The 14,858-nt window shown below is 42.1% G+C and overlaps 1 protein-coding gene across 1 annotated transcript; it reads right to left on the reverse strand.

The window, feature by feature from the left end:
• Positions 1-40: 40 nt before the first annotated feature.
• On the reverse strand, positions 41-14,381 carry popdc3 (popeye domain cAMP effector 3). Its single transcript, XM_080471278.1, has 3 exons — positions 13,735-14,381; positions 5,970-6,078; positions 41-1,827 (listed from the first exon to the last, which is right to left on the reverse strand). The coding sequence occupies exons 1-3, from the start codon at positions 14,238-14,240 to the stop codon at positions 1,510-1,512; spliced, it is 933 nt and encodes a 310-aa protein (XP_080327404.1). The 5' UTR covers positions 14,241-14,381; the 3' UTR covers positions 41-1,509.
• Between the last annotated feature and the right edge of the window lie 477 nt (positions 14,382-14,858).

Consider the following 14,858-nt stretch of genomic DNA (forward strand, 5'->3'; position numbering starts at 1 on the left):
CCACCATGCACCTAAGAATGCAGTAAATTATGAAACTCATGCATTCATTCAGTTTTATATTATTTATAATGCAGCACAGTTTAATTTATGAAGTCTCATTTGTTCAATCATTACAACAATTATTTAAATCCACATTATAACAGTGACAACAAGAACTCATTTAACCTTTAAATACATGGCATGTAATGTAATACATCAATACATGATCGTTTCACACATCTGCAGCCACTAGTTAATTTAGCTTTTAACCTTCATGATGTACATTCAAGCTGCTTTCAGCAAAAGCACAACGAAACTAAGAGTACATAGTTTTTCTTTACATTTGCAAGATACAACGTCAATACACTGGTTTACTTTATATTCCAGACAATAGAAGTCACTGAACTGTTTTACATCATCATCATAGCTGGGTTACAGTGAAAAAGTTCACCACAAATGTCTTCCAATAGTGATCTGATCTGGATGAAGCACATGACAAAGAGGGAGAAGCTGGAGTCAAATTACAAGCACTTGATGCCAACAGAAATGAAATCAGAACAAAAATATACCTTTTTATTGTTATTGTTTTTGAACGCGGAGTCAATATTTGGCTGCTTTAAGAAAGTACTCTGCTCTCAAAAAGTATTTTTCTGATCAGTCTCAACAAGTTTCTTTGCGTTTCACTTTTTTAAAGGAACACAAGCAGCAATTGTTTTGAATACTTCCTGCTGAATCTGGATGTGGTATCATGTGACAATGTCACAGAGCATTATTGTATTGATCCGCTGGCTGAATGGGACATTATTGGTTCATCAATAATTAATCTGATCACATCATTCACTGCTCATGTAAACAAGACAATCTGATCTCAAGTAAGAGACCATTGAGATTCCTAAACCTTTTCCCTAAAGGTGTATTTTTAGATACAATTCTTTAAAAAGTGACCCATCTGTAATACTAATACATACCACATGAGGTGCAGTCTGTCCTGAATCCAGCATGAGGAGGAACAGCAGCAGTGGAACTGTGGGCGTCTCTCAGCAACTAAAGACGCACCGCAACCTGCTCCGACTCCGACAACTGGACTGAGGAGAGACGACGTCTCAGTCTCTCATCACGGCAGCTTAAACCATGAAACTGTCACTTCACTGTTACATGCTGTACTTTTAAAGTAAGTCTGGATCCTAACCTGGCGGCAATCTTTGCTCAGTTACATGGACTGGTTGTGCTCTCAGCTCAGAGAGCCTGCAGGTCAATCAAGTCAAACAGTTTTACTTTTTCACTCAATGACATCTGAGGCACAAAACTTTGTAGATGATTTAAAGTCACTTTGTTTTGGTTCTCCTGTGTCAAGAGAACCAAATGTAACAATCAGCTCAGCACGTTATCTGAATAAGAGTATAAGACTGCAGATCTGTCGTCTCAAAGCGTCAAAGATTTACATCTCCGTGCTTCACTACAGCTGAATGACTGACTGGAGAGGGTGTTAGCGGTAGCTCGCCGCCTCCCGCGACACGCCGCGAGTCGGCTCTATATATGTGCAGCTGGGGTGAATGTGCTGGGGGGGGGGGGGGGGGGGCGTCCACTCTGCATTGGCACCTGCAGGAGGTCATCTGCCTTTTCTAATTCAGTCTCTGGCATGTGACAGTAGCTTGGTAAGCGGAGATCATAGCGCCGGCCGGATTTGTCGAAGGCCTTGTCATTCAGGGCGTACAGCTTGTCTGTGATGTCGTTACGCACCACCAGAGCAAAGATCTTAGCAATGTAGCGGTGTTTAGCAAAGAGGAGATAGAGCTTCTTCCTCCTCCAGGCGACGTATCGACACGGGTTATCAGCACTCAGGGTCACCTGTGGACAGCAGAGCACACAGCAAGTTCTCATCGGGACACAAACACATCATATCCATCAAATATCTTCACCAGAGTAAAAAGAAAAGACCACGGCCGTTTTCCAATTCTTATAGCGCCAGTGTGACTCGCCTACGTCATGAGTAACCCCTGCAGGGCGTCCTCGGAAGTGCGGAAATACAAATTGGAACACGAGTACTTGATGACGCGGTGGCTGTCATGGCTGGATGATGGACCCTGAAGCTGAGGAGGAGGAGGAGGAGTAAGAGGAAGAACCGAGCGAGAAGAGCGAGAAGGAGGAGGAGGAGGAGGAGGACCCTGTTTCCTCTCTAGTTCAGCAGGAAGGTGATTTGTACCTGATATTTCATATGAAGATCTAAACTTTAGAACATTATTGTAAAATAGTACCTTTTCTGATGCATACATGCTGTGTATATTACAGTGTATTGTACCGTGTATAGTACTGTGTATAGTACAATGTACAGTACTGTATATAGTACAGTGTATAGCACCGTGTATAGTAGTGTTACTATTACTTCTACCTCCTATAAGCCTTTATTTTACTCTTCATCTCCTTGGAGTTCAGTAACAATGAAAGCAGCTGATCAGAAATGTTCTACTAATACAAACACTTATTTTACTGTTTTACTGAAGATCCCTGATGTTTATTAAATAATTAACCAGCTTTTCACATTCCTGCTGCTTGTCGTCATCCTTCTGGTCATGTCATTAATATGTACTCTATTACATTTGTCTAATATACATCCTACAGTTAATCAATCTAATCATTAGTACTAATAATTTCTCTTTAGAATAAATACATAAATGGCTTATACTGTGTGAGAGTAAATACATAAATACACACATACAGCAAAGAAAGATATCAAGCAGAAGATAAAGGAAACTTTATTTAATAAACTTCAGCAGAACCTACAACAGTAAAAACACAAGTTAGAAACATTATGTACATAGAAAAATGACATTGTTTTTAAAAATTCTAAAGTTCTTTCTTTTATTTCCCAGGAACCCCTGCAGTGATACACAGGTCAATAATGTTCCTACCCTGGAACCTTTCTCTCCTGGAGGTGTCGTGACTCCAGCTTCAGGGTTTCCAGGAGCATCGTTATGTTGATACTGATGCTCCTGCTGGTCATCAGGCGTTCTGCTGTACTGCTGGTTGATGGTGTCACCTTCTAATTCTTCCTCCTGCTGGTCATCAGGTATTCTGCTGGACTGCTGGTTGATGGTGTCACCTTCTAATTCTTCCTCCTGCTGGTCATCAGGTATTCTGCTGTACTGCTGGTTGATGGTGTCACCTTCTAATTCTTCCTCCTGCTGGTCATCAGGTATTCTGCTGGACTGCTGGTTGATGGTGTCACCTTCTAATTCTTCCTCCTGCTGGGGCTGTTGATGGTGTCACCTTCTAATTCTTCCCTCTGCTGGTCAACAGGTATTCTGCTGGACTGCTGGTTGATGGTGTCACCTTCTAATTCTTCCTCCTGCTGTACTGCTGGTTGATGGTGTCACCTTCTAATTCTTCCTCCTGCTGTACTGCTGGTTGACGGTGTCACCTTCTAATTCTTCCTCCTGCTGTACTGCTGGTTGATGGTGTCACCTTCTAATTCTTCCTCCTGCAGAGCCACAACAGAAAACTTTCCCCTCTATCATAGTGTAGTTATTTGTGATGCCAAAGGAGGTTTATTGATAGTTGAATTGTTCATTTTGTCCTTCTAAACATGTATATAAGACTCTTTTTTAACGACAGGTATATACAGGGAAGATTCTACCTTGCTGACATGTTTCAGCTGCATCTGTAGTCTTCCTCAGAATCTGGCCAGTAACCTGATAAAGACCGACATGTCATCACACACCAGATGACGCTCTGAGGAAGACTACAGATGAAGCTGAAACATGTCAGCAAGGTAGAATCTTTCCTGAATCTTCCACATGTAGTCATGTTCTCTACTCATGTGTAAATATATGGAGCTTGATGGATAAAGACAGAGAGATGTAAACATGTTATTCATCTTTTGCAACTCTGCTCTCCCTGCTTTGACAAATTTAACCATTTGACTGCAGATAATTGTTTATCACTGTAAAATATAGAACTTAACATTTTTGTGTTTTATTTGATAAACAATGTAATGTTGCTTTAAAGAAAAAATTATTGGGTGAATTTCAACAATTATGTGGTCTATGAGGACATAAAACAAAAAGAATGACACACTACCAATTCAGTAAGTTATTAACACATGTATTAATAAAATATATACATGTAATAATTCAAGCATCAAAACAATCCTCACTCCTCATCTGGAGGAGTTCCTCTTCTCCACTGGACCAGGCTTCAGCTTCCTCAGTAGTCCTGGATTCAAATAGTGCATGGTGGTAGTTTGAATCAACAGCATCCTCCAGTAGAACCAGTAGAACCTCCAGTAGAACCTCCAGTAGAACCAGTAGAACCTCCAGTAGAACCAGTAGAAGACATTTGTACGACTGAGGCAAAACAATATGTCCAGCAGAACCTTCACCTCTCATTTTAAACATCAAAGTCAAGTTAAATAGTTTTAAACATGATATTTCCCCTCAGCAACAAATATAAAAGTACATGAACACTGTTAGATTTACACTAAAACATTTAGATCTCATGTTGAACCACAGTAGAGAACCACAGCCGGCCTCGTCTCAGTCTGGATCCACAATCTCTGAAAACCTCAGAACGAATGTTCTAGTCAGCGTGATCTGGAAATATCAACCTCATAACAACATTTTAAACAACTATATTCTGGCCTAAAACACTCTTAAAACTACACTCTGTTAAACAATGACGCTAATATTTCTGATTTTTTACTCACCGTTGTGGGTTTCCTCCTCCGGCTTCTCTTGCCAAAAGCATTTTGGGTAAACTGGCTTCCAAAGCCTACACAGGTCCGTGTCGATGCGTCCTCGTGGACACATCCAGGTATTCCATGTGTACTCGGTGAGAAACGGCCTAAGAATTGGGTCAGCACTTGGCCTCCCATTGACGACGTTTCACGAGTACACGAGAGTACAAGTAGGGACAGTATTGGTTTTGGAAAACGGCCCACATTTTGTCTCTAAAGACTTTCAAGTGATCAGCACAGATCCTGATACACCTGTTTCAGCATTCCATCACATTACAAGTCTTTTCTTTTGGAAAACGTACATTTTTAAAAAATACACTCATCGGCCAAAACATTATGATCACCAAATGGCATTGATTATATTTAATAGCTTATGTCAGTAGGGTTGGGGAGTAGGAAGCAAACGTATAAGTACCAGTGCCTCTCAGAAGTTTAATATTTGTTCTCTGATATCAAGTAAAAACTGACTATTTTTTTTTTAAATGGTGATGATGCTTGGTTGATTATGAAAAGTTCCCAATTTGATCCTTTTATTTTCTTTGGATAGTGACAAACTAGTATACAAAATTACATCAACTGGATGTCCTCCAAATGTAAACTTAACCGTTGAAAGTTAGATTCCCAATTTAAATGTATGTGGATTTCAGCACATCATGATGGTCTTGACTAAAGCTGGTTAGTCTGAGTGGTGCTGATTTAGCTGTTTTATATGATTCGATGTGTTTGTGTATTTCCCTGAGGGAATACTAAGTTTCCTTTGACGTTTGAAAAACCTACGAACTAGAGGGTCAGGTTAAGGTCCCACTTTTACAATCATATTAGACGTAACGAAGAGGCAGTTCATTCCTCATTTAAGCGCTCACAGCACTTTATTCCAGCACTTTAAATGTTCACCAGCACTTTGAGCAGTACTTTAAGATGACACTATTTGCACATATAAATGAAATTTGCACACAATTAGTGTTTTTATGTATCCAATAAGCCACTCTGTGGCCAGTCTGTTCTTTCAGGTTCTTCATTGGTCAAATTCGGGTAACATACAGAGTAAGGGTCATATATTGCATACTATTTGTGGACTTTAGTATTCAGTAACATCTCCCATTCACCAAAACCCATTAACAAACATTTTTAAATAAATATGATTTTAGTCAATAGCACTCATTACAAACTGAAAATATCACAAGTGGAAAAACAAAGAGAAAACACAAGTTATTTTAGCTCCTATATAACTGCTGTCCTATGAAGTGCTAATGAGAACCTGGAAAATGCCCTCCTCCGAGGGTCTGAGAGAATCCCACTCAGGTGAATCCAGAAACTGGAAAGGGTAGATGTAATGCAGGAACTCCCCGTTAACCGTCACGCGGATTCTGTGAGACAAAGGAGGAAATCATAATGTCATAATGTGACTTTTACACAAAGAAATGTTTGTCACAACACAGAAAATTATGTTACTCACAAATTTCAGTTTCAGAGTTTTTGGGAGAAGTTGCACCTAATGAGATCTTTAACACCGATCAAAGGTTTGTGTTACACTAAACGTTAACGGTAAAAACCATTTAACTAGACATGGGCCTGTGTGAAGTGAAAGGTGTGATCAAGGGACTCTGGTTGCTGTTTGAAGCAGATCTGAGCGAAGGCTCAACATATCCTGCTGTGAGTTGAATAGACAAACCCAGACATGTGCAATTCGGTAATTCATCTTGGCTTTTGCCATCATGATCAGTGCACATTCACATATAGGGGGCGGGTTTGTAGCATCTGACCAATCGTAAACCCTGCAGAGCAGCTTAATTCACTATGGAGGAGCAGATTTCCCCAAAAATAAGTAGCATTAAACACATCGCCAAACCCAACACTGGTACGGCAGCAGAACCCAAGGAAGGAATGCTGCAGAAAATTGCTGACTCTGTATGTGTAACTTTGTAAGATTATACAATATTAATTCATCAGACAATATAAACTGACACCACTCTGATCGCTCAATTTCACTTTATCACAGCACAAACGTTTGTGGCAGAGCTTCTGCAGTGCTCTTCCTTCCATTATTTCAGATTCAACCCCAGTGGAGCTAAACAGACTTGGAAACAAGTCAAGAACAACGTAGTTCAAAGCGTTCAGTGATTTATTTCATTATGTCAACAGATTGGACCCATCCCAAAAAACCCTCTTTCCTTAGTGCTCCTCTCACAATTTGTGCAGCAATCAGGATTTTATAAGAACGGGCAGGTCATTTTCCAAGAGATATGATTGGTCAGAAGGTGGCGCTGTTGAATTCGCTGATCGCTTATCCAGAACCTATTTGTCGTTCTACGGCCAGGATGGAATCTGCATTGCTCTTCCTGTATCTGAGGTCTGACTGTCGGTTGGAGTCGCCTTCTCAGTACCCCTGGGGCTTCGCAATCAAGGGCTTTCTCAACTACCCTGGTATGCCAGGCAACCAGAGCTACTCAGAGGAGAGAGCCACTGATCGGCATGCCCCTCCCCAGCCGCCCACTGTTGCCCAAGGTGGCAGCGGACATCTGTCATCACAAAAAAGGGAACTTTTGTCTTGTGGTGGATTACTTTTCGAGGTACATTGAAATTGCTCACCTCACTAATATGTCTGCCACTGCAACCATCGGCAGTTTGAAAAACGTATTTTCCAGATGGGGTTACCCAAATGAACTGATTACTGACAATGGGCCCCAAAGAGTTCGTTTACAAATTTGATTTCAGACACACAATGACCGGGCCTCACTAAGCACAGGCCACTGGAGAAGCTGAACGGGCCGTGCAGACGGGCAAACTGATCCTCGGGAGACAGACCCTGACGTAGCCTTGTTATCATACAGGGCCACGTCGCTGCAGGTAACAGGAGCAAGTCCAGCAAAGCTGATGCTGGAGAGACAGAGTCACACTACACTTCCCACCTTGGAGGGGAACCTGCAGCCGGCATGTCCAGATCTTTGGAAAGTGCAGCAGACTGACAGTCGTGCAAAGCTGCACTACACCTGGAACTACAACTCCAGGCACAAAGCAAAACCCTTGGCTGACCTCCAGCCTGGAACCCGTGTTTTAGTCCAGCTGGACAATGAAGGGGGAATGAACGAAATCTGCTACAGTGGTGCCAAAGTGCCACACTCCCCGGTCGTCCATTGTGCAGCCTGAGCAAGGAGAACGACAGAGAAACAGGCTCCACCTCCAACTCATTCTAGAAGCCACACCAACTCACCAGCCAGGATTGGTACCAGTGGGACGTCATGCTCACACAAACACAGAGAGTTACACTCAGACAGACTCATATGACACACCTACACACTGAACCAGTGTTTCCACAGACTCTGAGAAGCAGTGGCAGAGCGGTGAAACTACCTGAAAGATATGGAGAACTATGTGTAGTCAACTATGGAATCAGCACATAGAATTTTCTCCGCCATTCTCATTTGCCCCAGAGATGAACATTTATCTGGAGCAGTTTTCATCACCAGCTAAACAGCAAGAGCAGAACCGAACATTGTTCCTGGCACACCGAAGGCCACTCCTGTACCGACTCCAAACATCACATCTCCTAGACCACGGCTCATAGAGTCTTCTCCGAAAGACGATGTGACAGACTTTAATATTATTATTGTCATTATTGTTGATTTGGTATGAGGCTGTAATAACCTCCTCTCTACAGTCAAGTATGAAATGTACTAATGTATACATGTATTCTCTCAAAAGACAACTTGAGGTTAGTATCAGGACAGAAAAGAAGCAGTACAAACTACTTTTGTTCAATTTGGACAATGTGGGGGTCTGCATGATGTCATCATCTCATAATAAACTTGTTATAGCTTTAAAACCTCAGAATCACATTAATAATCTCTGTGGAAATTATTTAGCAACACAGCAATGTTTCCAGCTCTAATGCAACATAAATGATTGTGACTAATTTCCCGGAGTTTTGCATGGAGTAGGGGGCAGCTTCACGGAGGTCTGAATCACCTGGTGAGTGGCTGTTCATTGTTTTGATGCCGCTGTCAGTGCCGTTCTCCGCGGCGAGCTGGTATTTTAAAACGGTGACGCCTGGCTGCAGAGAGGCCGCCTCGCTGTATAACAGCTTTGCTAACATCCACGTTTCTGTTGCTTTGTGGTGTTTTGAGCGTAAAATACGTCCAAACAGCAACATGTTGTCATGAAAAGTTGGATAGCATAATGCTACTACGCTAGCCTGCTCGCTGGCTGCAAACTGTGGACTGGATTTCCTGACTCATTCCTCCCCGTCTCATTGAGACCCGCCTCCCTTCAGGAAATGCTTTGCACAGGTTGCAGCCTTAAAGTCTTTTCATAAATGTGATTTGTGTGTATTTAAGGGAGTTAATAGCTGTTAAAAGTTTGTAAACATCATTGACCAGTGCTTTAAAATGTAGTTAATATATTTTTGGTGATATAAATATGGGCATTTTCTACTTATTGTCAAGGTTTGTATGTTAGCTTATGTTGAGTTATGATGGTCATTTGGGGTGCATGTTCTTGAACTTTTGTTTCTCACTGTATTTGAAGGTTTTTCACCTGTTCTTGGCCTTGACGCTTTTCAAAATAAAAGAAACTTGAATCATGGTCATTGAGTGAATTCCAGTCCGATCTTCTCAAGCAAGATGCATTTTCAAGTGGCGGAAGCTCCAGAGAGATCTGAGAGGTCTGATGTGTGCGTGTCAGTGAATGGAGGCCAGACAAACAACAAACAACTTTTCAGTATCTTAAAATACGAAATAAGAAAATAAATTGCAGTATAATCACCAATGTTAACCGTAAGCACCGCAACACCACGGTGGAAAGTTTTACTGGACTAGGAAGCATTTATTGACAACTACCACAGAATGGATCAACACTCTGCAAACCTGCAGAAAAGAAAGAAGTCGGACTCTTCAACAAACACTAACAAGCTCCTCGCCACTGATCTTAAAGGGGTCATCTTATACAGCTTTTCAACACTTTCACATGGGTCTTGTTGGTCCAAAAACATTGTATTCAAAGATAACCGCCAAGGGCGTACAGGGGTGCACATAACTCTTTCAGGGGATTACTCAGATGAGTACCAGAAGATGGCCTGTGGTACTCACCCCATATGTAGCATGGTCTTAATAAGTGCAGTCGTCCTCAGTGCCCCCCCAAAAGCGCATAGAGATACAACTTACGTTAAGCCTTCCTGATTTCTGTCACGCATGCGTACATACGTACCAGTTATGTGTCTCCCTGTTTATTGTCCCCAAATCCACCTTTTCCTTGATTTTCAGCCATTTGAATTTTGGATCTCATGAGCTGCATTTACAATCTGCTGTCTGTCTGAAGCGAGACCGTCTCCGCCCACGTATGCCCATCTTGGGAATTGGAGGGAGTACTCCCTCTCGTGGTGCCATGTGCCAGAGCAGAGCTGTGGGAGAGTAAAAGAGAGGGCCTACCTTGGTTGGTATTGGCTAAACCCTCAATGACACTATATAGGGTTGGTTTTCTGGTTCGCTTGTTGGAGGACGCACTTTTTAAAATTTGAAACAAGCCAGGGGGAGAGAGGACAGATTTTCTTCACTTCTAGGGCGTCATTCCAGGTATAGGGGAGAATATTACTGTTGGAAAATCTTAGAAAATGAATTTTGCACAATATGACCCCTTTAAAGTTACTCTTCCAGAAAAAAATCTTACTTCCCATAAAAAGCTATCAGTTCTGCACAGAGAATAAACCAATACACAAAAACAACACCATTACTACTCATTTCCAACCGCAGTTGCCTAAATCAATCACAACAATTAGACCGCACGGTGGTTCGCACACTCGCCTCACAGCCAGAAGGTCATGGGTTTGAGGGGTTTTTGTATTTATATGTATTAATGTAATGTATTTAATGTAAAAATAAAAGTCCGGACATGTTACGGTAATGAACTTTTAGGTTGAAATGTTGTCATAAAATATAGAGTAATCCATTAAATGCAAAGACAATAGTAGTCTTACAATTAGTACATGCCATAGTTTGATATATAATACAAAAGTAAGTTTGTTTTAGTAGTTTAGTTTATCAAATCCTTACAGACATGACACAATGCAATTTCTTGAGAATCACCCAGCGTTGCGTTCAGCCTGGTTGGCTTTCATACCGGCACACATGACGTGACACACCGTGTTGCTCTCGGACCAGAACACACACTACAGGCTTTCTCGTCGCAAATATTGAACATCAACATCAACAATCTCTCCTTCCGAGACCTCCAGAGCAGATCGGCCCTACAAAATCACTCTTAACACTCCCCACACCACGGCTAAATCAGACATGATTTATTTTTGCAGACATCCGACAATCAGGCGTGTAGCTCCCGATGCTCGAGGGGGGGGATCATGACTAAATCGGCCCAATTATCCTATAGTGTGTGCCGGTGTAGTATTGTATATCGACCCCCCAGAAAATGGTTCCCCTCCATAGAACGCGAACCCCTTAGGTTCCATATTCCGCTGCATAATATGGACCCCCTATAAAAATATGCTTATTGTGAGTGGGAAATGGACCACACACAACCCAACCCCACAAAAACATATTTATGAACATTTGAATGTATTTTTCTTTTCTTCACTTCAGTTTCATATTTCAATCTCGTCAAGATCTGAGAAAATATCAGCGCTCATCATGGGTCTCTTATTAATTCTTTTTGCATTGGAAATGTTCTTGACCAGGAAATTCATCAATCCAAATATTTCTAACATAAACATCTTCAAAATTATATATATTACTGATTCTTTAGAGTTTGGACCAAACAGGTTTTGAAAATCTTTGTTAAGTCACACTATAGTTTTCATAGTTATATATTCCTGTAAAAATACAGTTCTTAGCTATTTAATCAAGTAAAAGAACAGGTTGAAAATAAAAACGAGTTTTTTGTTTAATAAACGTGTTTCCCAATCCAAATTGATTTGTGTGAACTCCGTCAGACACACTAAAGGCCCCTCCATGCTCTCCACAAGGCTGGTCTGCAGGCTGTGCACGGGCTGCGGCTGCGCACACAAATGCACTTGTAAAAGACGAACTAACTGCAATAGAGAGTGAGCATCAATTGGAGCTACAGACAAGACGCATGTCCAATTTGTCAAGCGGTTAAGCCTGGTGTCTGGAATGACCGTGGGACAACTAGGAATTTTGGAGTTATTCCACCTCGGAATTAAGTTTCCTATTCCAATTTTCAAAAGTTGATTTATTTTGAAATGACACATCAGAATTCCTTCATACTAACCGAGTGATATCCTGGGATGGTGTTCTATCACTGTGATGTGGAATGACCCCGGTACAATTAGGAATTTTGAAGTTATTCCACCTTGAAATCAGGTGTCCTATTGAATTTTCAAAGTTGTTTTATTTTGAAATGACACATCAGAATTCCTTCATTATGACTGAGTGGTATCCTAGGATGGTCTACTATTGCTGTGATGTGGAATGACCCCATAACAACTAGGAATTTCTGAATTATTCCACCTCGAAATCAGGTGTCCTATTGAATCTTTTAAAGTTGTTTTAGTGAGTTAGTGAGTTAATCCTACTTGAAATAAGAGTGTTTGGTTAAATTCTAATTTTCAAATAGAACAGAGAACAAATAGAACATCATACTGTAAAAATATAAGTTTCACTTAATATTTTGAAAACAATAGTTTAATTCCATCCATACGGTATTTGAATTATCTTTTGATAAGCAGTTTTTAGATTGAATTAATCAGTCTTCTCAAGGACTCATTTCGATTTGATATGAGCTTTTATTTTGACGTCAGTCGGCGGAAATAGTACACTGTATCCTTGATCGTTGACAGCAGCATGGCTGGCTCACTTGAAGTGTTGCCAGATTGGGCGGTTTTCCGCTCAATTGTGCTGTTTTTGTTTACGTCAGGTGAGGAAAGAATACATTGGACTGGTGATTAAAATTTGGGCCGCTTTTGTCCACAATTGGCGAGTTTTTAATATTGTGAAAACATCTCTCTCTCTCTCTCTCTCTCTCTCTCTCTCTCGCTCTCTCTCTCTCTCTCTCGCTCTCTCTCTCTCCAATAAATAAATAAATAGCCTAAATAAATAAATAATTGAATATAGCTTAAATGATTTGATTCGTCCATGTATTAGCCTGATCTGGCTTCCAGTGACTGTAAATAGTTCTTCAAGTTCTCAACTTTGTTGAAGTTCATGGAAAGACGCTGATTCTGCATAAAGGTCAGATGATATTTATGTCACATTAGTTTATTTGCACTGGGACTGATTTTGTAACTGTAGTCCACTAATTCTATGGCATTTGCTCGTTGAATTAAAAACTCAATCAGCGGCTGTGCGGCAGGTCGTAGTGCGTCTTTCAGCACCACAGGTGTGGAAAGTGGCAGGAGAAATAAAAGAGAGAAGGGGGGGAGGGAAGGGGGGGAGGGAGGGGGGGGGGGGAGATGCGCTCTGTATGTGTGAAATTTAGTTTAGTTTTAAATTGTTTTGCATGTAGTCCTCATACAGGTCATTTGTGATGTAAAAAACAAAATATATGAGGCGTACACGGCTTCAAAGTGCCCATTTTTACGCGCAGTGGGTATTATTACTAACCAGGGCCTGGCGCCAGGATGCCAGAGCGTCAATTTGCAATTTGTGTAGGTTGATTCACTGCACTCTTGTTTTTTGCAATTGGCAAAAACCTCTTTATTTATCATTTATATGTGGTTATTTGATGCAGATGTGACGCTCTGGGTGTGTTTTCTTTTGCATGTGTTATGATTTTGGGGGGTTTGCGCGGGCGTCTGGCAACTTGTGCAGGTTTCTATTGGACTGGGCAGGTTCTAAGATGTGATTTAGCTGGAAACTGTCAGTCTGATCTGGCAACACTGATCACTTCACTTCGTGTTTCCACCTGCGGGCTGGTTGGACCAGAGTCTCAGAAAATAGGTAGTCGTGTCCCCGACTGGAGAACTTCCATGGAGTTTCCTCTAGTATTGAGGAAACTGAGCACTCAGTATTTATTAGAACTTTTCATGGTACTAGTATTTTGTGTTTAAACGCACTGACCTTCCAGACAGCAGCACTGACAGCTTGTCGATGGGGGTCTTCCCCTCCACAGCGAAGCAGTGGTCTTTCTCCACGGTGAACACTTCCCCCTCACAGCACGACACGATCTTCCCGAAATGTGTGAGCGACACTCCGAGTCTCTTGAACATGAAGCCGTACAGCTCCTGGAAGTCCCGGTCGAAGGAGACGCTCCGCAGGCGGTAGGAGACATGCAGCAGCTGGGCCACGCACACCGAGAAGAGGGCGAAGGTCCAGAGGAAGGAGTCGGTGGAGCAGCGGTCGCTCCAGCTCCACAGGGTGGAGCAGAAGAAGCCCAGGCTGAAGAAGGACAGGAGGTGCAGCAGCCCGTAGAAGCCGCTGCCGCCCATGAAGCCCAGCAGCAGCAGCATGTGAGCCAGGTGGAACACCGGGCCCTCCGGGCCCGCCCGCCACGCCTCGCACCGCGGGTACGAGGGCGCCGCCGCCTCCACCGTGAAGTTCAGAGCCTCGAAGTCCGGAGGCTCCATGGCGGAGGGAAACGAGAGAGAGGAACACCTGGAGGACCGGGGACACGCGTCCGAGAGCGAGCAGTGCGTGCGGGGAGGGGGAGGGGGGAGGTAGGGGGGGGGGCTCCTCCGCCGCTCCGCCGCTCCGCCGCTCCTCCGCTCCGGACTGCAGGACTAAACTGCTCCGTACACACGTTACAACATATCAGACAGCAGGACGGACACACAGCTTACACTGTGGGGCTGAAGGCACCTTATCAACCAACACAATATTATCTAAATAATACAACCACTGATATATTCGCAAAATGATTTTTTTTTTAAAGTTTATATAATCCAACCAGAGCTACATGTGCAAAATTATTTAAATAATTCAACCACTGATTCATGTGCAAAATAATAGAAAATAATTTCAATAACCCAACCACAGCGACTTGTGCAAAATAATATCAAATTATTTAAATAATCCAATCGAGCAATATGTGCAACATTATTTAAATCATTGAAATGCTTTATATTTCCTACACCAGATACAGAGTACAACTGAACAATAGAATAGAAATATTTGCTGTACAAATAGAGGAAAAGGTTCTTAATCGGTGCAATGTGATCTGGGTGACGGTGCTCTGACTCCCACCC

This window comes from Lipophrys pholis (assembly GCF_963383615.2).
Source record: "Lipophrys pholis genome assembly, chromosome: 9".
NCBI classification, from domain to species: Eukaryota; Metazoa; Chordata; class Actinopteri; order Blenniiformes; family Blenniidae; genus Lipophrys; species Lipophrys pholis.

Excerpts from the sequence above, each read along its gene's own strand:
- popdc3 (XM_080471278.1), bottom strand. The coding sequence starts at position 14,240 with ATGGAGCCTCCGGACTTCGAGGCTCTGAACTTCACGGTGGAGGCGGCG. Across the intron at positions 6,079-13,734 it reads TCAGTGCTGCTGTCTGGAAG|AATCCGCGTGACGGTTAACG; the intron begins GTCAGTGCGTTT and ends TTTGTCTCACAG. Across the intron at positions 1,828-5,969 it reads CGGAGGAGGGCATTTTCCAG|GTGACCCTGAGTGCTGATAA; the intron begins GTTCTCATTAGC and ends TGCTGTCCACAG.